Here is a 24,536-nt window from a genome sequence, read left to right on the forward strand (position 1 = left end):
CGGTATAGAAATTTGTTTGTTTATTTATTTATTTAATGAACAAATTCAAGGTGCAGGTTATAATTGCCATTTACCTGAGTCTAATGCACCATCGAATCTAATGCGCACCTAAATTTTCAGAACCCTGAAACCAAAAATAGTGTTTGCTGGCGAATGTAAATGTGCCATCAAATCTAATGCACACCTTAATTTGGCCAAAAAAGTTGAGCATTAGATTCAAGTAAAATACGGTATTTTTTCTTAACCTTTTTGTTTCAACCTTTTAGTTTATAACCGTTACATTTCACAAACATAACATTGAGTCTGGTGCTTTCTGCTCTGAAGAAAGCAAGACCATATGTCAGTGGGTCATACAAATTTCCTGCCTGATCATTTTAGCAAGTTTACAAAAGCTGCTCTGTCCAGCTGCCTGGAGGAAAGTCTAACTCACTATAGATGACCAGGTGAATGACTCTACCAGGTTGGGTTATGAACTAATGGATTTCATTTTTGCCTCTTCTAGCTACTATACCTTCAGATAGAACTCGTATTTTATTTTGTTTTACTTTGGTACAAACCTAGTTTTGTGGAAGCTGTAAAAATGAATATAATGCTTTTTTCCGAATGGGAGTTGAAGAAAACTCATCCTTAATGCAGTCAGTTTGCTTGTTGAGTGGTGAGAAACCCACTTTGGGACTCTTCAGTTTCTTTTCAAACTTGTACTTATTTTCTTTTCCTTAGAAATAATACTTAAAGTCAGCAACATCAAAAGAACTTGCTGCCCTTGGTGGTTCTCTTGGCTGCTGCCTGTGACTCTACTGTGTCTGTCCTAAATTAATTGGGGAAAACTGGGCCAAAAACCGTTTAGCTGAGGTCAGCCAGTTGGGGTGCTGCACGTTCGTGACAAGCTTAATGACAAGCCTTTGCCAAAGAGCAAGCAAGTTGGCTGAGACAGGCAGCCTAATAAAATGGCTTCTCTGTACAGCTTTCCATTTGCTGGCATCCCAGAGTATCCCGTCACTGAAGTATCATGTCAGGGGCCATCGCCAGGCAGGTGGTTTCCTTCTCCAAATCTTCCTCATTACGTTTGGGCAGCACCTGGGTTTAGGGCTTCTTTCTTGCTTTCTCACAGTTCCATGTTTGCTGTTAAAAATGTCCCATTTCACCTGGCAATCATTGTGTGGTTAATTAAATTACTGGATTGTCAGTCTGGCTCCACAATGGTTTGCTTTGCCCTGTTGAAGAAAAACAAACATATGGCGCATCTTTGATCTATTGTCGGCTGGTTGTGAAATTGCCCAATCAAAAAAGCATCCTCAAAAGCTGTCTTGTAATAGTTAGCAAACTCAGGATCAGCTGGATATAATTTGTTCCTAATTGAAGCGGGACAGTTGCAATAAGGATGGGCTAGCAAGCCAAGGAAAGAGGTAATAATTGTATTACTGTCATAATAATTTAAACAGTTTTTGCTCTGCCCTTCAACGGAAAAGCGGATTATATTCCATCAATAAAAACAAAATGTTCCAATCAACAGACTTAAAATATGCAGTTATGTAATATGCAACACAAAGGGAAAAAGAATTAGAAGGGAATGTAAAAAGCAGTTTCGGTCGCCGTTTCTTAAAGTTGCATAGTATTTCTTCTAATGACTAGCTGGAGTGAATTCAGTTCTGAGAGAGGAGATGCCAAATGGAGCTGATGTCTCCACTGATCTGATTGAATTATTGTGCTCCCCTTCTCTCCCTCTGCTGCATCCTGATGGAATGCCTCCTCTTAGGTGGCATTTGATGGAATGGAGATGGCTGCCATCTTTTCCCTTGCGATGCAGTCCTGTTCCATTACTGCCCTGATGAGCAAATGTTACATAGCTGCCCAGTGCACATATCTGCCAGTGACTTCAGGGCTCAGACCAGGAAGCTAAAGGTTGGCACCTAGCCTAGTGAGCATCTGACCCATAGACTGTGTGCCTCAGAGTCCTTTTGAGGCACAAAAAGAAAAGGGGTTGTGCAACACTGCTATGATTGGTATGGGCCCCTTGGAGCAGGGCTGAGAAACTCACCCACTCCCCCTGCTGAAGGAGGCACCCGCCACCAGCATGAGCAGCAGAAACCTGAGTGTGCAAGGATAACCCTACCACTCCTTCCTTCCCTCCCCAGCTTTTTTATTTTTATTTTAAGTAAGCCCTGACATGGGGTAAAGGAGGCACCTCCTCTGGCTAGCAGGCAGCGGTGGCAGCCTGAACAGAGGTGAATGGTACTCCATTCCAGAATGTTCCACTAGAAAAGAAGCACAGGGTGAGGTGGGGGAGAGACTCCATCCAAAGGCTCTACATCAGGCACGCTCATACTTGACCATTCAGCTGTTTTGGGACTACAACTCCCATCATCCCTAGCTAACAGGACCAGTGGTCAGGGATGATGGGAATTGTAGTCCCAAAAAACAGCTGGAGGGCTGAGTTTGGGGATACCTGCTCTACATGTTGGGACTGGTAGCTCAGAAGGTTCCCTCAGGAAGGCATTTCTCTTCTACAGGCTACTGGGGCTCCTCTCACATTGCTAGTGAATACTTTAATTTTGTTTTTCTCTATGAGTTAAACATATGTAAACTGCATTACTACGCAGAATAATCAAATCTGTGATCTGTAATTACTGAGGTGATCCTGCCCTGATTGCAACAGCCACCATTAATGTTGCTGTCTGTAACACGCTGGTAGAGCGTATGGGTTGCATGCAAAAGGGTGGCGGTTCAGTCCTCAGCGCCTCCAGGTAGAGCTGGAAGGGACTTCTGTTTGAAACCCAGAGAGCTGCTGTCATTCAGTGTATACAGTGCTGAGCTAGATGGATCAATGATCTGTTTCCGTACGAGCTAGCTTCTTATGTTCCTGTTGGATGCGACTGGGCATAAGTGTTGTGTACCTCAGTTTACAAACTTAATCTGTTCCGGAAGTCCGTTCTTAAACCAAAGCCGTTCTTAAACGGAGGCACGCTTTCCCTAATGAGGCCTCCTGCCGCCGGTGCCCTTCCACCATTAAGCTTCCATTTGTAGACTGAGGTAAAGTTCGCTAACTGGAACACTACTTCCGGTTTTGCAGAGTTCGTATACCGAATAGTTCGTAAACAGAGCTGTTCTTAAACCAAGGTACCACTGTATTTGTAACAGTCATTAATCATATAGACTACATAATATACTTGTCATATTCCTTGCAGGATGCATGATATTTGAGGTTGCAGGATGCAGGGTGACAAACAGCTTTTTCATTTAAAAGTGTTGGTGACACACTTGCTAGCACTTTCAAAGGAGAAGGAAAAACATATTTCCTACAGCTTTTCTATCTGTGCAATGGGAAATATGCCTTAAGTCAACTAGTTGAACTTGGGTCCCATAGACAATCTTCGGGACAAATTAGTCACAACCGAACTCAGGTCCCATTGATTTCAACCAGCTTAGTCTGGATTCAACCTTGTGTGTGTTGATCTTCGTTGTGGATAACAGTTAACTTTAAGTGAGGGTATGCTATATATTTTTTTAAAAAAACAACAACACACCGAACATACTGTATATTTTGTTCTCTTTCTGTTCTAGGCCTTCTGCTCTATCCGGTAGCCCAACATATTCGGAATTGCCGTTCATCAGAATATCCCCCCACAGGAACCCTGCTTCAGCATCAGAATCTCCCTTTAGCCCCCCTCACCCCTACATTAACCCTTACATGGACTATATCCGATCACTGCACAGCAGCCCTTCTCTGTCTATGATCTCAGCGGCTCGGGGCCTCAGCCCCACAGATGGTGAGTTTCAGACCGGCTTCCTGTTTGCTCTCATTTTGGCAGCAGTTGCATTAATCTTGTCAAAGGATCTCTTCAGCTCCTTCCAATCAGCTGCAGCAGGTTTGTCAAACATTTATTATGTCATAAATGTTTCAATACTTCATCAGCCTATAGCTGGTCATTTGTACATTTCATTGAAACATCAACTAAAGGTACCATCTTGTTTGAAATTTTAAATAAGGAAATATATTTATTGCTTCTAACTCCTGCCGCCATGGACTGCCTTTCTTCTTGCTTACCCCAGTGTAAAATAAGCAAGATAGCAATACAATGTGTTGGAATCAGTTCGTGGCATTTAGCCATAGTCTCTTCCCAGAACTTTTTAAAAGGAGACAAACGTTTTGTCTTCATTCCATGGGACTGTGATTGTTTGTATTAAATTTAATTTGGGAAAAAATGTAATTCTTGCCAAATTTTTGGTAGGCAAAACATTATGAAGACAGATCCCCTTGGATTCAGAGTTATAAACCAAGAATTTCTTTATATTTAAAAAGCATAAATTATCTTAATCCATCTAAAGTTAGTCATTGCTAGTTTCCATTGAAACCAGTGGAACAAGTTAGTTGTAACTAGTTTTCCCCATTGCTTTTAGTTGAAGCATCTTAATATTAAGCCAGCTTTAAACTAGAGAGGGGCCATGTTATCAGCATCGTTTTATTTATCTGAATCAATTAGCCTTGCTTTCAAGGTTTGGATTTTATAATTATAAGTTGTACTTTTCGCCGAACCCACGCTTAGATAAGAATACAGAAATCCAGCCTTGAGAATGGTTTCACATATATGCAGATTGATGGGAAAAGCAACACAAGTGAATGCAAGAAAGATTTTTTTGCAAACCTGTTTTGCTAATTTACATGTTCTAAAATATGTGCTCATCATCAGGGGCAGCTACGAAAATTACATAAATGTAACAAAACTCCAGAAACTTAATAATTTCATATAAAAAGTATATGCATCTGCTGCTCCCCAGCTGGTTTTGCCTTTTTGCCTCCTGCTGTGTGGTGCAACCCTCCTTCCAGTTGCAGGTCCATATATATTGTCATGGACTGGTTAGACACAAGGAATGGTGGGAGGAACCAGCTGGGGAATCACCAAGCAAAGAAGGCTCAAAGCCTGGGCAATAGTGGTGGGACAACAATGAGTGGTCAGAGGGAGAAAACAGGGAAGTGGAGGTGTCAGAAGCTGAAGGGATAACAGGGCTCAGAGAGTTGGGAGAGTCTGTGGCAGAGAGAAGTTCGGAATCAGAGGCAGAAGCTGAAGCAGGCAAATAGGAGGGGGGAGGTCAAGAGGCAGATGTGAGTCAGGCTAGCGAAGAGTCACGGGTGCCCCCCACCGCTGCTACGACAAGCTCCTCTCCCTGCCCTGACTTCCAGAAGAGATATGAAGCAGGAGGAGCAAAGATAGTCTGCATGCAGGCAGCATCTCCAATTGCTTGCAAGAAGTCCTGAAGAGGAGGAGACCTAGACTGCTTTTAGTCACAGTAACGGATTTCATAGTGTAGGGCCTAGGGGGCATGAGCAACTCTGCTCATTAGGCCCGAAACTCAGCCAAGGCTGTAAAGATTGTGTTTCACTAATAAAAAGTTAACTCCAACTTTGAACTGTGGGATTTACAGACCAGCTTGCTCTGTGACATATATGCAAGCTGTGTGCTAGTATGTTCAGAAAGGGCCACCTTGGATAGTTCATGATTTGGCCACGTCTTGAGCCATTTGCAAGACCAAGAAATCTAGAATAAACATTCTGAAAAAGTTTATTGATGTTGAGGAAAATAGAAAAATAATGATTGTGTGAACCCACCCAAAGTTAATGTTATAAAATAATGCTAACGTAGAAACATCTAAAATTCCTATGGAGAGAAAAGAAAACCAAGGTAGGTATTTCATCTGAGTAACGGGGGGAAAATATGTATGCTGGGCTCTGTTAACTGTACAGTAATAATACTGTAATTTGAGTATTTAAAATGGTAATTGCTGCTAAATTGAGCTATAATGGGTCAAATTAGCTAGCTAGTGTGTATGGAAGACAATTAGAATACTATTTTAATTAAGGGAAAAGTGCTTCCCACCACATATGAAAATGGCAGATTTACAAAACCGACAGTCTGCCTTTAGCTGAATTTGAAAAATGAGCTGTTCTCGCTGCCCAAATGGATAATACTGTAACTAATTAATCCTCACATATAAGAACATATACCTTTACAGATAATCCATTACTTATGGGTGCTTGTTCTTATGAGAATAAATTTTAATGACCTGTTGTCAATCAGAATTTATATTACATATGCAGGGCATTTGTAATAGTGAAAAAGAAAGTTTAGCTTTTCGTCTAAAACATTTAGTTAATTCCTCAAAACTTATAGGGCGTGTGCGTATGTCAATACCTTGGTATTTGTTGAAAAATCCTTTTTGGATATCAGTTATATATTGTTGGTCTCTAGATCTCCCTTGATCTACAGCTTCATATTTATATAGCAAGTATGTAATTTCTAATAATTTTTGTAAGAATTGCCATTAGGAACATAGCTCAGTTTGTCTACACCAGGTGTGGGGAACCTTTGACACTCCAGGTGTTGCTGGTCTACAATTCCCATCATCCCTGGCCATTGGCCATACTTGCTAGGCTGATGGGAGTTGCAGTTCATCAACACCTGCAGGGCCAAAAGTTCCCCACACTTTGTGTACGTTGACTGGCAGCTGCTCTCCAGAGCTTCAGCAAGGGTCCTTCACTGGCCTGCTTGGAGATGCTGGGAATCAAATGTGTACATGCTGGGCAACCATATTAAAAAAGACCTTTTCTATGTCCCAGGTGAGAATGAAGAGAAATAACTCCAGTACTACAAAACTTAACTTTCCAAATAATGAAGTTTAGCAAGTTGCATGCTGGTTTCCCTTTTCACCATCTCCTGATCATTGTCTTTAGGGCAATCAGTTTAGGTTTCCCCTATGATCAGAAGAACACAGTTGCCCCATCCCGGAGGCTATGGATTGCAGGGAAGATTGGTAGTCATGGGCAATCTGTCTTTTCAAGAGGGCTTCTCTGAGCTGCTTGCTGTGGAACTCTGGGAAGCAATGTTTGAAAAGCACCTCGCTGCAGAATTCAGCTAGCTCTTACTACAGTAATTCTGTGAATCACCCTGCTCAGTAAAGCTAACTTCTTACCCATGTGCTCCTGTTTGGCTCTGTTCTTTGAGCAAGAGAGGAAAGTGAAGGCATTTCTTCGTTTCAGAAGTAAAGCATCTTTCAGGGAAAAGAATGCCAGTAGTGTAATTTATCTTTATGTGCTCATTTCATGCCCTTGCAGGTTCGCCAGACTTGCCTTTTAAAGTTTTCAGCTAATGTTATTGTTAGTTAACCCAGACACTTATGTCAGAAAGCTCAGGAAGTATTTTAAGTGTGTCTGGAAAGATACTGCTGTTGTCTAATACTGTAAAACTTTAAAATCAATGATTTCCTGGAAGGATTTTGGCCCCACTGTTTTTCTCCAACATTTTGTGGATGGTGAAGTGGTATAAGAAGGGTTTTATGCTGAAAATCCAACTAGTAATTCAAAAATACATTAAACATTCTTAGTTTGCTTTTCATTTCTAAGAAGTATAAAGTTCTGAAAACTGGATTTTGAATAGATTTACTTTCATAATGTTAAGGCATAATCTCACAGTGACATAGGCTGGGGTCCAGAGAAGGGCTGTGTATGAGGAAGAACTGTGCACACGCTCGGAACGTCACTTGCTCTTTTTGTTGAACCAGTTCTGATTCCTAAAGAGACAAGCCACCTTTAAAATTGCCCTGAGGTTTGCCTCTTTAGCCTCCTGCTCAGAAACTGCTTTTCGCTCAGCTCCATTCTTTCCAGACACCTTCTTTCTTGTAAGTGGCATCCTTTTTGACATCCTTAGTGGACCACCTTAGTTTGTGCCTAAGGCAGGAAGCTGAAACCCCGATCCATTGTGCATGTGGCGGTTGGGTCTTGGGACAGCTCCACCAGTCTCTGCCTCCCGATTGGTGCCAGCACCAAAGGTACAGGTGTGTGTAAGTTCTGCTAGTGGGACTCCCACCAATAGTGGCCTATGGGAAGTCTCCAAATGGAGCAGGAGAGGGAAGGACTGAGCCAGCCTGGGTTTCACTGGATCCCAAGTTGGCCCCTCAGCCGTCAGGTGAGGACATTGGGCATGATCACTACACCAGATCCAGGCTAGTATTGAGTCTGTTTGGGATTTGCCTGACCTTCTGACCTAGCTTGGGTGAGCGGCAAGGCTGCAGATGCCAGTGGTACCGCTTGCTGCTGCCCAGCCAGGGTGAAACTTGCTATTCCAACTTTTCAGTAACAAGCTGAAGGACATTCGTTCCCTCTTCTGCTATTCACTCCATTGAAATTCATTTTACAAATGCATATAGCAATAAAATTACTGTGTTTGATCCAGAGCTAGATCCACTTAGGTCCTTCTGAAATCAGTGGGAAACGAATTAGACACAGCTAACTTTTCAAATAGATTTCAAAAGGACCTAAATGCCAAAAGGACCTGGAACTCTCTCCTACCCTAGGGAGGCTAGACTGGCTCCCTCCTTGTTGTCCTTCTGCCAACGGGCTTTTGGGAACTGACTGCTTTTAATGAGTGGGCTAGTGCCATGCTGTTTTTGTTGTGAGTGTATGTTTTTTGTAAGTTTTAATTCTTTTAATGTTTAATTGCTTTTTAATGATTTTTCAATGTTTTTAGCTATTCTTATTTTATCACTAAGCCACTTTGAGTCCCTGCCAGGAAAAAATGGTGGGAGAAATATAAATATATACAGCCACTAACCTGCTTTGGATCCCAACCTGACTATGTGCCAGCAAACATATTGGTGAATTCTTCACATTACCACTTTGCAGGGTGTTTTGAAAACAAATACCTTATCACAGCTTGCATGATATTAAAAGGGGGGAAAAAACCACACAAATTGCTATCATTATAGGCAAGAGAAAGAAGAAAATGAAACTCTGCATCCTGTTTGCCACATGTCATTTAATGAAGCTTTTTATGTCCTGTTTTTAGCTCCGCATGCTGGAGTTAGTCCCGCTGAATATTACCATCAGATGGCTCTCCTGGCAGGGCAGCGCAGCCCATATGCCGACATCCTTCCATCAGCTGCCACGGCAGGAGCCAGCGCTCTTCATATGGAATATCTCCATGCTATGGATAGTAAGTGATGTTGCTACCAAAGAGGTGAAATGAAAATTATGAACTCGGTGAAAACGCCGGATCGGCAAATAATTTGAACGATGGGATGGAGCTGTTGTCAGTGGAGACACGAGACCTGTTAGTATTGTCTCAGAGTAAAAGGGACCCCTGACCATTAGGTCCAATCATGGCCGACTCTGGGGTTGCGGCGCTCATCTCGCTTTATTGGCCGTGGGAGCTGGCGTTTGTCTGCAGACAGCTTCTGGGTCATGTGGCCAGCATGACTAGTCTCAGAGTACTGGCCTTCAACTGGTGGTTTGAGACCATGGGAGCTCTTCTGCCATGCAAAATACATGGTAAAAGGTTAAGAAATGAGCCCCCAAAGGCCCTTGGGGGCTCTGGGTCTGAAAAGGCTGAAAATTCCTGGTCTGGAGGTTTAAACAGAAAGCAATTTTGGGGTGATTTCACTATTTTCATTCGCAGTGACAGCATATTAATCTGTGATCCAAAATAACCAGTGAGAGACCTATCATCACATGCCTGCTCTGATTCTTCCCACTTTTCTTTCTCTTGGCCCCTGAATCTGTGACGCTGTCAGTACTATTACAGTAATGTAAATGGCACTCTGCAAGGTTTCATGAACGGTGAGCCCCTCCCCCAGGAAAAAAGGGGGGACGTCTGTCTCAGAAGAACTTACATTCTGAATTTTTGCAGAGGAGAAGTCCCAACAGTGGCATGTGTGTTAGGACAGAGCCTCCCTCCTGACATTGGCTTTGCTGCTGCTTACGTAGACGTGGCTGGGGTGTGGCAGGGCAGTGACCAGTGTGGGGCTGTGTGGGTGAACTGGTGGCCACAGTGGTGCACCCACATGACCCCAACCTTGCAACTGCCCTGTTGCTACCAGCTCCAGATAAGCAACATCTACACCAATGTTGGGAGGGTGGTTCTGTGGCTCCACCCCACCGCAGGCACTGCTGCTGAAGAAGACAACAGAGGGTGAGGAGCTTTTACAGACAGAAACACCCTGACCTGAATTGTCTACATGGAGGTGTTTGTCTGCGACAGCTACTGCTGGCCCAAGACATTTTGCTGCCTGAAGCAGAGCGCAAGATGACAGCTCTCCCATTCCATGTACAGGACTGGCAGCGGAATCTTACTTCAGCACCGGTGAGGGGACTGCATCCTTCACCACACCTGAGGGCCTCAGGTTATCAGACGGGGTGCTGGGCAGGCCATATCACACACAAAGATCTGTTCTTCAACAGCTCAGTGCTGCCCTATATCTCCCAGCACCTGCTACCATAGCTGGGTAGAGCCTTTCCTGGAATCATAAAAGAGCTCCAAAACATTATTGATCTTACTCTCATGTGAAAACGTTTGCTGTATGTAGAATTGTGACCCTTCAAAAGTAAAGATATAGATTTGGCAAAGTCTTGAAAAGGGAGGTCCACAAGAAGCCATTTTTATCTGTGACTCCATTGGAAAATACAAAACGTTCTTCAGTTTGCTGTTTGCCAAATTCATTTTTTACTGACTTAATGTGAATTTTCCCCAAAGGCAATTTTGTAGCATTTAAATAGTTGTTATTTGTGCCATTATTCATTTTCCTTGTAAACATTATTTTTAAAGTTCTGTATCATTTTACACATTGCATAGAAGCTAGCACAGATAGGCCAGTGGACTTGCTATTGAGTTTGTACAGAGAGTTACAGCCATTTCTGCTCTCTGAAGGGTCCATGTCACTGTCATACATTTTTACATGTATACTTATGACATCTTAGGCATATCCTTGCAATGCAATTGCTCTCAACTCCTGGAGTTGGAAAGGGTTGAGAAACAATATGGGCATTCTGCTGCCATAAAAGCTGGCTCATCTTTAGAGTTGCCACTGAAGACTGACCCAGGTATCACCAAAACCGTTATGGAGCTAAAAGAAGACACACATGAATGAGATATGTTTTTGGAACTGAAAGTAACACTGTTTCATTCAGTCCATGGAGAAGATCCAAGTATAATTTGGGCTGTTTATATTTAGTTATAATTGCTTTGCTGCTAATGGCTGATGATGAATACGATACTTTAATCTTATTTTGAAGGAAGTGGTACTAGACAAGTTCATACAAAGATAAACCAACTATAATATATGGGTATTGCTGAGATTCACAGAAAACCACTTTGTAGGATTTGGGAGATGGTAGGGGAGTCTGTGTTGCTACTATTGGTCTGCATTGCAGATGGTTTTGTTATACATATGTCAGTATAAAGAGAGTTTCCAGCCCCTCCCACACGTTTCAAAGGGCTACTTGAAGGCATGTGTTCTCTAAAGGGAAGGCAAAGGAGGAGATACACAAGCCAGGAGCTCATCTGTGCCTAATAACAATAAGTTCTTGTGTATTATGTATTTTATATTGCTTGAAAATACTGTTTCAGTTCTGAGAAAACTGCATTGAGCTTCAGAAGAACAGCATACAAATGCCATAAGGAAGGAAGGAAGGAAGGAAGGAAGGAAGGAAGGAAGGAAGGAACTGGGATTACATCCAGATTCAATACAATTCATGTTAATGGCTTCTGGGTAGCTAGTTTGCTTTGTTTGCTATGTTTCATTAGGCACGTGTCAGTGACAGCTGGGGTGGCACTTACCAAGGCAACTGTTGCATGCACTGAATAGACTTAGCCCTTGGTGCCTTCTAAGTGAATCCACAGGGACAACCAGAAGCTTGCTTGTTTCCCACAGGAATCTGGTTGGCCACAGTGAGAACAAGATGGTGGACTGGATGGGCCATTCTGGCCTTCTTAGGTTTATGAGTTGGAGGTATAACTTCTAAAGCAGGGACCCTGCTCTACCTGTGCAGCTTCCCAGCGTGTTAGAACCCTGGAGCATCTTAATTGTTCAGGGGAGCTACTTGAGTAGGAAAGGCTCCTTGCTGCTGAACTGATCCCTCTAGCTCATGGAAGGGACAGGGACAGGGAGGAAGCAGAGCTAGCCTGCGCATCCTTGCTCTCCTTCACTGCATGAGGGATTTGGTATGCCTGAATATGGTTTTGGTCTCTTGGGCTTATCAAGCTCATCATACAAAGCTGTCATTAGGAATCAAATCCACGCATGTTAGGGAGTCTAATTTGAAGACCCATGCATATTGCCCAGACCCTCTCTGCGGCAATAAAGGGGCATCTCTGAATGTGTGCATTTCAAAGATGCTAATGTGCCATCCTCCTATCCATTACAGCAGGACAAATGTCTTAATTCCCATGCTGCATCCAGGGCAGGGGACATGTGAGGGAGGGCAGTCTTATGTACAGGAACTCTGTGTAAAGGGGATGTGCCGGCCCCTTAGCTTCTCTCTTTCAAGCATCTGTACATATACAATTTGCAGCTCCCGAAGACATCATTTGAAATATCATGTTAAAGAGCACTTTTTATAACTGGATGGACTTCGCTATACACCTGTGTGCCTATATGTGCATATGACTCAAGACGATTTCTTTTTCCCCTCCTTCTTCAGCAGAGTGATTAGTGACTGCTGTCAGAGAGCCTAGTGGTAGGAACTGGGCCAGGCAGGGAGGTCAGTGTGCAGTGCTTTGCTCCTTCTCCCTCTCCTTTCGCTGAGTGTAGACTTTAGTTTGGGATGCTTCTTAAGGCGATACCATTTACTTGAGCTTCATTACAGCATCAACTCTTTATATTGTTATTAACAACTGTTTCCTGTATTAAAAACGTACACAAATGCACAGCAAAAACGTACACAAATGCACAGCAGCATTATGCAAATTGCTTGTTTTTAAACTGTAAATATTGAATTAAATTAAGAGTGAATCGTGGGAAGGTCATATAGCCTCACCTTCCCTATTTGATGAGAATTTGTTTAGTCAGGCAATAGGTTCTTTTATCTAAACAGAGGATGAAGCTAGCCTTTTACTTTGTAAAAACTAATTAAAACTATCTTAACTTGCATGGGTGTACAGTAAATTAATTGTCATTAAATAGGAATCTGAATGTCCTACCATTCATCATGCCAAAGAAACTCCTTTCTTCCTTGTCAGAATTTTAGATGAGAAAAGGAAAAACAAAACAATTAGCAAGAAGCCAAGATTAAGATGCTAAAAACAGCAACGAGAATGCCCATGTTTGCATTTCATAGCTAAGTTCTACAGTCAGGGCTGTGCAGTGCTGTCTTACAAGTCAGATGCATTCTGCTTCATTTTGTCAAGAAAAATTGCATTTGGTAGTTTTCCTAATTATATGTTTTCAGATTACTGTGGGCCAGCCTCTTGGATGCTCCCTGCTGATCTTGGATAACCCCTGTTGATCACCAAAATTAGGACTGTGAGTGCCTCGTGGCAGGGACTGGTCTCTTTTTGATGCTGCAGATACGTAAATTAGTGTTAGTAATCTTCTTGAAGAGTGTTCCAGGTGCCCATACATAAATCTGTCTGTCCTGAGCTGCTTCATCATTGTGGACAGGAAGGATAACCGGAAGAAATCTGAGAGGGGCAGGAAAGTGGGAAGGGTGAAGCCCCAGCTTCCTCCAGATGCACAGTCCTCCTCTTGGAACATCATTAAGGGACAACACCACAGGGAACAAGAAGTTTATTTTGCAACACCATCAGCCAGGACACTGTCCTCAGCTATCCACTGCCACCTTAACTCTTTGCATGCTGAAAATTTGAGCTCTAGCTACCAGGAAAATGTTGCCTTTCTTACTACAGTGGAACCTCGGGTTAAGTACTTAATTCGTTCTGGAAGTCTGTTCTTAACCTGAAACTGTTCTTAACCTGAAGCACCACTTTAGCTAATGGGGCCTCCTGCTGCCGCCGCGCCGCCGGAGCACAATTTCTGTTCTTATCCTGAAGCAAAGTTCTTAACCCGAGGTACTATTTCTGGGTTAGCGGAGTCTGTAACCTGAAGCGTCTGTAACCTGAAGCGTATGTAACCCGAGGTACCGCTGTATAGCAGGAAAAGTGTGTAAAGATAAAGAAAGGTGAAGCAAAGGCAGATAATGACAAAGACAGAAATTTTGGCTGGCATTAACCCACCCAGCCATCAACTTACCCTTCTTAATAGCCTCTGAATAAGAAGAGGAGGAGGCAAAGGTCTGAGGTCGGGGTCTGAAGCAACAGCAAAGATGGATGCAGGGGCTGAGGGAAGGGAAGGTAGAGGGAAAATCAGATGGCAATGGAAGACACTTGGTGTAGTGCCTGGTACTTGTTACCAGTAATAGTACCTGCAACAAAAAGTTGCAGTGTTATTTCTAGCGCTTCAGCCCAGAACCTCAGCATTTTATATTGATATAGGAAGGTATGTAAGGGTGTGTGTTGCTTTAAGGGTGTATGTTGCTAGATAGTGCTGGGGGTGGGTGAGTTTTTTAACCTTGTGACGCACTTCCACCAAACATTTAAGTTCAACATACTTTCATATAATCAATTCCAATATAATCATCTTATGGTCCACCAACCATGAACACATAGTATAATCTGTTAGGAGCTTGAGTAGGCCCATTTCCATTCTTCCTGCCACCCCCCCCCCCCAATTTTCCATTCTTCTCCCCAAACTAATCCCGTATCATGCTGTGTCTTAGCTGTTCTCAGTTGTATAGTTAAAATTTACCCGGTTTATGATTCCTTTAGAACCTCTCTGCCTTTCTCGGTTCAACAGCCACCACCATTCCTTAAGTCCTTGGACCTCAATGTTGCTTCTTCGGCTAGGTGTGTTTTTTAAATAACCCCCCCCCCCAAATCTTTAAATTTATATAGTCTTGCGTGCTTCTGCATGTGTAGTGTTGCCGCTGAGCATGCTAGAACCACTGATGAATTTTTGGTTGGCCCCAGTTCATTTCCTGCCTTATAAGCCATGCTGTAATGAAGAATAATGCCAGCAGCAGTGGCCTTCATGCCTAGGATGGAACAGATCAATCTCTCCAACTTTTTATCAAGAAAATTGTTATTTTGTGAGAGGTTTACCCCAGATGCTTGGTGCAGCTCCTAACCCAGAAGTCAAAGGTCCCTTACAAATGCTTCCTAGTTCACATGGAACTGATCTAGTTATATTCACAATAGGAAGCATTTATTTTAGGGTTCAGGTCAATATGCTTAAATGAACTATGGCATTTTAAACACATACACCCTTCCGATTTCAGTATTAATACCATTCCAAAATGATACATATCTGATTGAAACAAAACGTAGCATCACCCCTAAGAATGCTCAGAGCCCTGAACGTCTGGTGTTCAGTGAAGTAGGAAGGCAGTGTGGTCTAGTGGTTAGAGAGTGTCAGACTATGACCTGGGAGAGCAGGGTTCGAATCCCCACTCAGCCATGAAGCTCACTGGGCAGCCTTGCATCAGTCATTCACTCTCAGCCTAACCTACCTCACACGGTTATTGTGAGGATAAACGGGGGTGGGGGCGGGAGAACTGTGTGCCCCCCCTTGAGCCCCTTGGGTGGGATGTAAATGCATTAAATAAATCGGCATCAGACATGATCGCTCTGCTGCCACTGGGTGCTCGCTGGAGACTGTTGCTCTCGCTGGCACTGCATGGCGCTGTTGGCATCTACCTCGTTCGTTGTCTATTTAAAAAGAAACTATTTAAATGTCGCTTCTGCGCTTCTTTGTGTCCTTAATTAGATGGCCTTTAGTTGTAAGCTTTAATAACTTTTAAAATCTAAGGCAAATAAACACCGCCATTCTCAAGTATCAAAGTGCTGTATTGAATTGAAGTAGCAGGCAAGCACACAGTAACCGCCAGGCCTGTAAAATAGAGATGAAAAAGGTTAAATTATAAGGAGCCTGAGGAATAAAAAAATCTTTACATTCACTTTTAAATGCTGACTCGTCAACGCGGTATCCGGAGCAAGATTGGAACAACATGGAGGCCTGCTGGTTATACAGATGTAGAAGAAGCAAGAAGAGAACCACAGTCCAGATGGCAGATAACTGACACTCTTGCTGGCAGTCTTATCTGTGGGGTTATGGCCAAAGAGAGTCCCAAAATGAGGTGCAGATGGGAACGTAACTAGAGATCAGATCATGTAGTGATAGAAGCAATAAAGCAAGCATTCAAATACCAAGTTTAAGACTTTGAACAAATGCACAGCAGGGGGAGATCAGGAGACTCAGCACTTTGTTGGTGCTCTGTCATGTTTATGCAATCGCCGCCCCACAGTCTTCTTGGTCCAGACATCATTAGAGGCAGCATACTGGGTTGGGGGGGGGGCGCGTTATGTGTTCCAACCAATAGGACTAGTCTTCTTTTCTTGAGGTAAGGAGAGGAGTAGTATTAGTAGAAATACTAGTGAAGAGTGGAAAAAGTAGAACATTAAAGTGGGGATTTTGAATCCCTTGAATGAAAAGGATTACCAAGGTGGTTGGTAGAATAGATATGCCACTTTGGGCATGTCAGCCAAATGTAAATGCAGACCCTCAAAGGTTAACCTCATCCTTTAATCTTCCCCACCGAACTGGACATAAAATCCCTTGGCTGGATCATAAGCTTTGGAAAGGGAATTCCACTGTAGTTGCTCTGAGAACTTCCAAGCTTTAATTTTAAAAACCTGCAAGATAGTTTCATATCCACTTTTCAAATGGTGGATAATAAAATGCCAGAGGTGTTTTACAAATTGTGTAATGAAGCCTTGCAGCTAATAAGCCCAGTCACGTGAATAAATAGTGAAAGAGCTGTTCACAATCAGTGAAAGAGCTGGTGTGAAAATAGTGTTTAAAAAGCAGGGCTACAAAATGCCAGATCTGGGGCGGTGAATGTGGCCCTCCAGGAGACTCTGTTAGACTCCCAGGACTTGCCATAGGTCATGCCTTGTCACCAGCCCTACTCTGCTCCCTCTCTGAGTGATTCTGCCTGACTGGAATGTGTCACTGGACTGAGATAATGCAGGAGCCTAGATGGGGATGAGGGGGGAGCCAGGCAAGGAATGGTCTTCTGGCTTTTGTGTGGCTGGAATGAAGAAAATACACCCATTGCTTTGCTTGCTGTGACTGTTTCCATCCCTGCTATGTGGCGCCTGGAAAACTGCCCATGCCCTTGGGCTGAAGAAGGTCCCCAGTCTGTCCGTTTGGGCTTGGCCATGGCTTTGGGAAAATCACTGTCCCAGCCTGTCGCTGGGAAACTTTAAAACCACTGGGAGCTCCTGGGAGCAAAGGTGAGATAGATATGTCCTAAATGCTTTCAAAACGATATTATTTTATTCACGCTTATCTTGAATTCAGCATTGTTCGAACAGAAATTATGAACAAACTGAAAACAGAATCTTGATCTCCATTTGTGTTTTAGAAGTCCTTGTTGGCTTTTTTCATTAATGTGGTAGGGCTTTGGGTTCGCCGGTAGCTCAGATTTGAACCACTCCGTCTCCTTGCTTCTAGTGAATTAATGATGTGAATGTCTAAGCAGCCATCAGATTCATAAATCACCAGAAATGAGAAGGATAACACATAAAAGTCTTTTCCTTTTGTTTAGCAATTTATCATTTTGCTTGCACATTAATAAACAGAGCTCCCCTGAGGTAAGCAATGGAAAGATAAATTTTTCTTCCTAATTTTCTTAAATCGTAGCCAGTAGATCATAAGTGGAAAGAGTGGGCTTGTCAAAAGCACGTCGTACTGCTGTGGCGACTCTTTATATCCATAGCCAGTAGTAATAAATAAAGAGGCTCAGGTACTTGGGTAGATAATTGTTTTTGTTTACATAACAGGCGCCAGGTTTCCAAGTCCCAGGCTGCCATCTAGACCAAGCCGAAAGCGAACACTGTCCCTGTCGCCTCTGTCTGATCATAGCTTTGATCTTCAGACCATGATCCGGACATCTCCAAACTCCTTGGTCACAATTCTCAACAATTCCCGTAGCAGTTCTTCAGCAAGTGGTTCCTACGGCCATTTATCTGCAAGTGCAATAAGGTAAGGGCTGACAACATACAGGGATGATTGATGTATATAAATCATGCAAGTGCGAAATGCCTTGTTTGATGTTTTAGATACTTTTATTAACCACTGTTTATCGTGTCCCATCAAAAGGAAATTAAATTAAAATTTCTAAATGAAGTTGCAGTTTTGAAAAGCTGATTTCTGAGGTGCATTTAGTATAGAACAGCTTTCCAGAAAAACAAAAGACCCACAGCAAGCCAAGGTGTTTGGATAAAATGCTTTGGGCACAACTTTTGAAGAGCATTCTAGTTGTGCAACACATTTCTGGTTATGTTTGCACGGATGCATGTGGCCCTCAGTTCAACAGCATGTACTGCTTACTAACTGCTTTGGAGGTCGTAGTTTTGGTGAAATATAAGGATGTTGGGAGGCTGCTGGATTTGAAAGGTTAGACTTGATCTGCAAAACCCACTAAAATCACCTGTTGCAATGGCCTGGTTATCACATAGAGCTAAACCGTGTGTGTGTGTGTGTATAATTTTTTTAATGGGGTGGAAGAAATAAACTGCTCTTTCCAATTCTTTTGCTCTTTAGTTTCCTGGGAGGAAATTCCAAAAGGGCTGTTCTGAAATTCAGCCCCAAAATTATTTCAGTTTGGAATCTTTGCTGGAAATATGGTACAGCATAATATGTGGTGGAATCTGGTTAAGATAGATTCAATAACCATCCGTAGAATCTGGTTAAGATAGATTCAATAACCATCTGTAGATAACTATCCATAGATTATGGTTAATCTAAATATGTCCTGTACTTGACCATATGCTCATTTAATATTGTTAAGTTATAACCTTTATGCATGATCCTCATGTTTTGATTCAGGTAGGTAGCTGTGTTGGTCTGACACAGTTTAAATAAATAAATAAATAAAATTGTCCAGTAGCACCTTAGAGACCAACTAAGTTTGTTCTAGGTATAAGCTTTCATGTGCATGCACACTTCTTCAGATACTCTGAAACAGAAGTCACAAGACCCTTATATATAGTGGGAGGGTGGGTGGGGTTTTTCTCAGAAGGGTAGTAGGAGATGGGTGATTGACTCAATGGGTATGGTAAACCTGTTGACGACTGCAATTAGTCCTACAGGAAAAAGCAAGGGATAGTGTGCAGATGACCAAAAATAGCTTTAGCATATGTAATGAGACAAGAATCCAATATCTCTGTTCAGGCCAGGTCTCTCCATAGTTTTCAGTTTAGTAATAAGTTGTAATTCAGCAACTTCTCTTTCAAGTCTATTTCTGAAATTCTTTTGTAATAAGACAGCTGCTTTGAGATCCTGTATTTAATGTCCTGGGAGATTGAAGTGTTCTCCTACTGGCTTCTCTGTCTTGTGATTCCTGATGTCATATTTATTGATTTGTTTGATGTATGGATGATTTGTGTGTCTTCATTCTTTCTATCTGAAAAGTGAAGGATTTCCACATGCTTGTGTCATGTGTGTCAGTGCAGGTGAAATTCACACACATCCCCTTCGCATATTGCACAGGCAGTGTGAGCTAAGATTTTGCATGAGTCACACATGTTCTGTTGACTTTTTTGAGGTAGACCTAAAACCATTCTCAAGGTGAAGATACACATGACACATGGAACCAACCTCACTGTGTTTAATTCCAATGTACTTTTCCTCTCTAGGATCAAGCTCTGAAAATAACCATCACTTTTTTCTTATATCTTGACCCATTTTGGTCTACCTGAGCAGAAATGTGACATTAATAATGTCTTGTTAATTGCAGGCTGATTTTTGCAATATCTAGTTTCTTTCACTTTGCTTCTTGGCTCAGATTAAGCTAAACAAAGTTGGGAAGAGATTTAGCAGTTGGGGGCCAAGAGGTTGAGGCAAGTTTAAACAGCAGGAGGAAGAACTAGAACACTCACTCCTGAAGGGGTTGGATGCAGGGAAAGAAAAATCAACTTGGTTTGCTTTGCTTTCCTAATCTGCTGTTTATAAGAGGGGGATTGCTACAATTGACTTGTGATATTGAGAGTGACTCGATTTACATGAAGAAATTGGTTTACATTTCTTGGATATTTTTATTCTAGAAAACCATGAAGCTGAGGGGCAGCTTCCTATTGCAAGAGCATAGGCCCAAGTCCTTTGCTATGTTTCTCAGGCTTATGCCCTTCACTGGAATCCCAGTGAAACCAATGGGACTTACTCTCAAGTAAATGGGTTTAGCACACAAGGTGTTGCTCATGGATAACTGAGTTGTTCCTAAATGTGAAAAACTACAAAAATAAAATAAAATGTCTGTATTACCAGATGAATTATTTCAATAACTGTGGTTTTTTACATGTAATTTGATCTATATGCACTTTATGTATAGCAATACGTAGTTGGAATAAGATTCAAAATGATACCAAAAAATCAAATTGTCCCAACTATAAAAAGGACTGTGGGAGTTGGACACACACACAGAGAGACCCCATCATGTATTAGTATACTGTGCATGTATAGGAAAGCTGATAGGAAATTGGGCCACTTTTAATGAATTGCACCAATTTCTAACTTCTTGAGGTGCGGATGGCACAAGGACTTCTGTAACTATAAATGTTGCATTAAAAATATCAGAGTTTTCCCAAATAGACCTTTCTGCATCCCATTGCTACAGTGATGCAGTAAGCCACACTGGCAAAATTCTCTTCTATGCAATCCTTAAAAGTACGTCAGCCCTCTGAATCTGATTTGGCAACCATACCAAAGGGTGCAGATCCACACTTAATTGGGCAATGTAGTGGCTTAATAAAATGTCAGTTTCATTTCCCAGAAGGTGGAAAAAGCAACAAGGGAACCATCTATCTAGGAGCTAAAGGACTGTCACAAGGGAGAAGGAACAAGCTTATTTTTCCTGCTCCGGAGGGTAGGCCCAAACATTGGCTTTAAGTTTCAAGAAAGGAGATTCTGACTAAACATCAGGAAGGACAGTGGCACGGACTTCCTTGGAAGGTGGTGGACTCTCCTTCATTGAAGGTTTTTAAGCAGATGTTGGATGACTATCTGTCCTGGGTGCTTTAGCTGAGATTCCTGCATTGCAGGGGGTTGGACTAGAGGACCTTTGGGGTACCTTCCAACTCTACAGTTCCATGGGAATCTTGTGGGGAATACTGAACAGCAACAAACCAATGTTATCTTTTCATTCCTATTCCGATAACGGAAGCTCAGATTTGCCATGTTAGGTTTGAGTGGGAAAGGGTGGGTCACACGTTAGAGAAGGGTGACTCATCACAGTATTAGAATAGGATGGGCACATACATTTCTTAATTTATGCCTTTAATGAGTAATTTATAATCCTGAACAATATTTATATGCCATAGAGCTCCGAGGGCTTTCCCCTAATTATTCCTATTTCCCCCCCTATTTTGGGTTGAAATGTTGTTGAGCCCAAAAGTATTTGGTTGCACTTGTACTAGCATTGAAAACAGTAGTTTTCCATGTGCTCTTTGAGTTCTCCTTGTACATTTTCTTTCAAATCTTCCATACCAGATGAAGCTATGCAAAAAAGCCCCCCCCCACTGACATTTAAGGCTTTAGAAAGTCTTGCATTCCCTCAGCTACCAAAGAAGCAACAGGTCAGCAATACTTCTGAGACTTGGGGGGCAAGAGACTTGTGCAAGTCATTGCTGTGTGATTTGTGTTGCTTTTCAGCAAAGGTTTCCACTCATTGAATATGCAAAATTTTACACAAGCTCTACATATTTAGTAATACTTTGCCCTAGAAATAAGGAATGCAAAATATATAACCAGACAGAAGGGCTGGATTAAGTTATTGTAGCCATTTAAAAATGCAAAGAGCATAAAAAAGAACCAGATGTCTCTCAGCATCAGATCCCCCCCATAAGCCTTAAATAATGCCATATCAACCCATTGTTTTTGTTCATTTGAAGATTTGAGATTTCATAGATGCTCCAAACTAAGCTTCATGAGATGAATTCTGTGCATAGGTTGACCTGTGCATCGCACTTCGCACGTGTGAATGCTCTCCTGGTTATTCACATGGGGGATCATTCAAAAGTGTCATCCCGTGTCCGAGTGTGAAAGATCTCAAAAGAGCTGTGATATGTGAACCTTCTGACTGTGTGTCCCAACTGCAGGTGGCCAGTGATGATCACCAGCAGTGATGCTTGCTCAGCCTTATACAATATGATGCTATGTCTGCCTGGTGGATGAGGCACCCAGAAAGAGCATGCGATGTCCCCAACCAGAGATACTGCCCCTCCCCTAACACCCCAGCAAAATTCCATTAGAGCATTACAAATTTTAAAAACACTCTTTATATAAGAGCATACCAATATACAAATAGATAAAAAGCAGCAATTAAATATATCAGCATGCAGTAAACCATATTTGCAGATCAGACCAGGTGAGCAGTACGGTTGTACCTTGGAAGTCAAACGGAATCTGTTCCAGAGGTCTGTTCAACTTCCAAAACATTCGGAAACCAAAGTGCAGCTTCTGCAGCCAATCGGAAGCCGCGGACGTTCAGCTTCCACAAATAGTTTGCAAACTGGAACAGCTGAAACATTCGAGAACTAAGCTGTTCAAAAACCAAGGTATGACTGTATTGGTAATAATATTGTTAAGCCAAATCCTACAATAAATTAAATTTAACCACCAAAACTTAATTATAAAAAGCCCAAATCAAATAGGGCATGCTTTACCTGTCTTCCAGTGAAAGTTGTCAGCTAGAACAACCAAAGTGGCTTATGTTCTAAAACTAGTCTGAAAGTCAGATTAAAATAGATCTAAATCCTCAATGTTATCTAGCAACTTGCTGAGTAAGGGAAGAAAATCAACAGAGAAAACTGGCATGGCGTCACCACCAACTCCTTCAGGGAGGCAGGGAAAACTAATAAAAGTGCTTCTGTCATTTCAAAATTATAATCTCTAAAAACTTCTGCTTTAAGGAGATTCTAGTGGTTATAATTTGGAAATGACGAAAGTTCATCCATCTTCAGTACTGCTCCAACAACTTGTGTTAACAATGGTTTATGTATAGCAATACTCCTTTTCAGGAAGAGAAATACAGTTTGTTATAAAAGATAAAATAAAACAGATAATGGGTAAGCACTGGTGGAAATTGTAAAGAAACCATTATTGCCTCTTATTCAGTAAGAAAACTAAAACTACAATGGAAGTGCAATGAAAGGGAAATTTAAATAAAGTAGAAAACATCAACTTCATCCAATGGAAGTTAGCTAAAGAACACTTACGACTTCAGAAGTAAAAATATTCTGAGTGTTAAACACAGTGCAAACACGATGAGTCAAGAGTACACAATTTTTGTTAATAGTTTAGTAGGAGACTGCCAGCATAAATATTGCATATATAATAGAACAAAGCACATTTCAGAGCTATATATTAAATATATCGATGCTATGCAGAATGCCCCTAAATAAATTTGTTGAAATGAAACAAATGTTACAAACTGGTAGGCATTTGTCAAATGAAGCAGCTGAATAAAACAATGCCTGTGTCTAAAAACGCAAAGAAATGAAATTTATCCAACTAGAACCTCTGCTTGGCTGATGCTGCTGTGGCATTTGGAAACCTATTAGACCAGAATTCAGCAGGATGGGCAGATGAAACAAAACATTATGATGCTGATCCCGGTTTTGCTGCATGTGGCTAGAGAACATATGCACCTTGTGCATCCATCAACTTGAATGGTGACGGGATGAGGATCATGATGCACCTCGACATCAAATGAGCATTCATGTCAACTTCGCAGCCGATTCCTTTCCCTTGCTAAGAGGGCTGTACTGGCTGCAGTTCAGCCGTCGGCACACAAGAGGCAGGCAGTTGCTAGCGCTGGTTAAGGAAAACGAAAGCAGCCCTTAGGCCATTGGAGCTGTCCCTCACTCGGCTTTGGCTTGCAGGTGGTTTTTATTTCTGAGGCTTCTTGAACTAGGGCCGTGGTTCTCCAGAGGGTGTGACGTGCCAGCCTGGTGTGGCAGGAGAGGATAGCAAGTGTGGCGGAAAGATTCAAGGACAAAGAAACATTTAAACATTTCACTGTAGTGTGTGTGTGTGTGTGTGTGTGTGTGTGTGTGTGACACACATATGCAGAATATGGATAGATATTCAAAAGCCCTGGCTGTTCTTCTACGACATATTGCTGTAATCAGGGATTTTCAACTTTGACAAATGTGAAAGATCAGAAAAGAGAAAGGCTTCTTTATGTTGATGAGGAGATAAGAGCTTGTCTCAAATTAGACCTAATATAAATGAGATGACCCAGCAAAAGCCATCTCACACATCTCATTGAGTTTGCATAGATACTTAAGGTACATTTATAATTATGTTTTTGGGAGTGATTCCTGTTCTTATGTAGCTGCATTGTTTAATACTTTCTGGATGTCCCGTGATCATAAAGTAGCTGTGTTCTGTGTTATAAATCAAGCATTGCCAGGAGTTGTTACTTTTTGTTTTCCACTGTATTTCTTATCAATAAAAAATTCGGCGTGGCACGAGCAAATTTTTATACTGAAAGTATGGCCCAGAAAAAGAAGTTTGAGAACCACTGGACCAGGGCATCTAAGCTTTGGAGGAATGAAATTTTGTGCACACCCACTGGCATTGGTTAAAAAACCTGCACAAATACTTTCATGTGTCCTTGGGCCCCTTGGAGTTGGGTTTCTCAAACAACACCC

At 42.0% G+C, this 24,536-nt stretch overlaps 1 protein-coding gene and 1 long non-coding RNA gene across 3 annotated transcripts in view; one reads left to right on the plus strand and one right to left on the minus strand.

Moving 5' to 3' along the window:
* Positions 1-24,536, plus strand: part of GLI3 (GLI family zinc finger 3) — a 245,694-nt gene that overhangs the window by 161,351 nt on the left and 59,807 nt on the right. For both annotated transcript variants that reach the window (XM_083577565.1, XM_083577564.1), the window contains exons 6-8: positions 3,562-3,767; positions 8,838-8,984; positions 17,664-17,865. In XM_083577565.1, the coding sequence (XP_083433691.1) occupies positions 3,562-3,767; positions 8,838-8,984; positions 17,664-17,865 (555 nt within the window). The remainder of the gene's footprint in view (positions 1-3,561; positions 3,768-8,837; positions 8,985-17,663; positions 17,866-24,536) is intronic.
* Positions 462-3,809, minus strand: LOC310745638. Its single transcript, XR_014540260.1, has 2 exons — positions 3,689-3,809; positions 462-1,214 (listed from the first exon to the last, which is right to left on the minus strand). It is a non-coding gene; the product is annotated as an uncharacterized lncRNA (long non-coding RNA).

This window comes from Podarcis filfolensis, assembly GCF_964270895.1.
Source record: "Podarcis filfolensis genome assembly, chromosome: 12".
NCBI lineage: Eukaryota > Metazoa > Chordata > Lepidosauria > Squamata > Lacertidae > Podarcis > Podarcis filfolensis.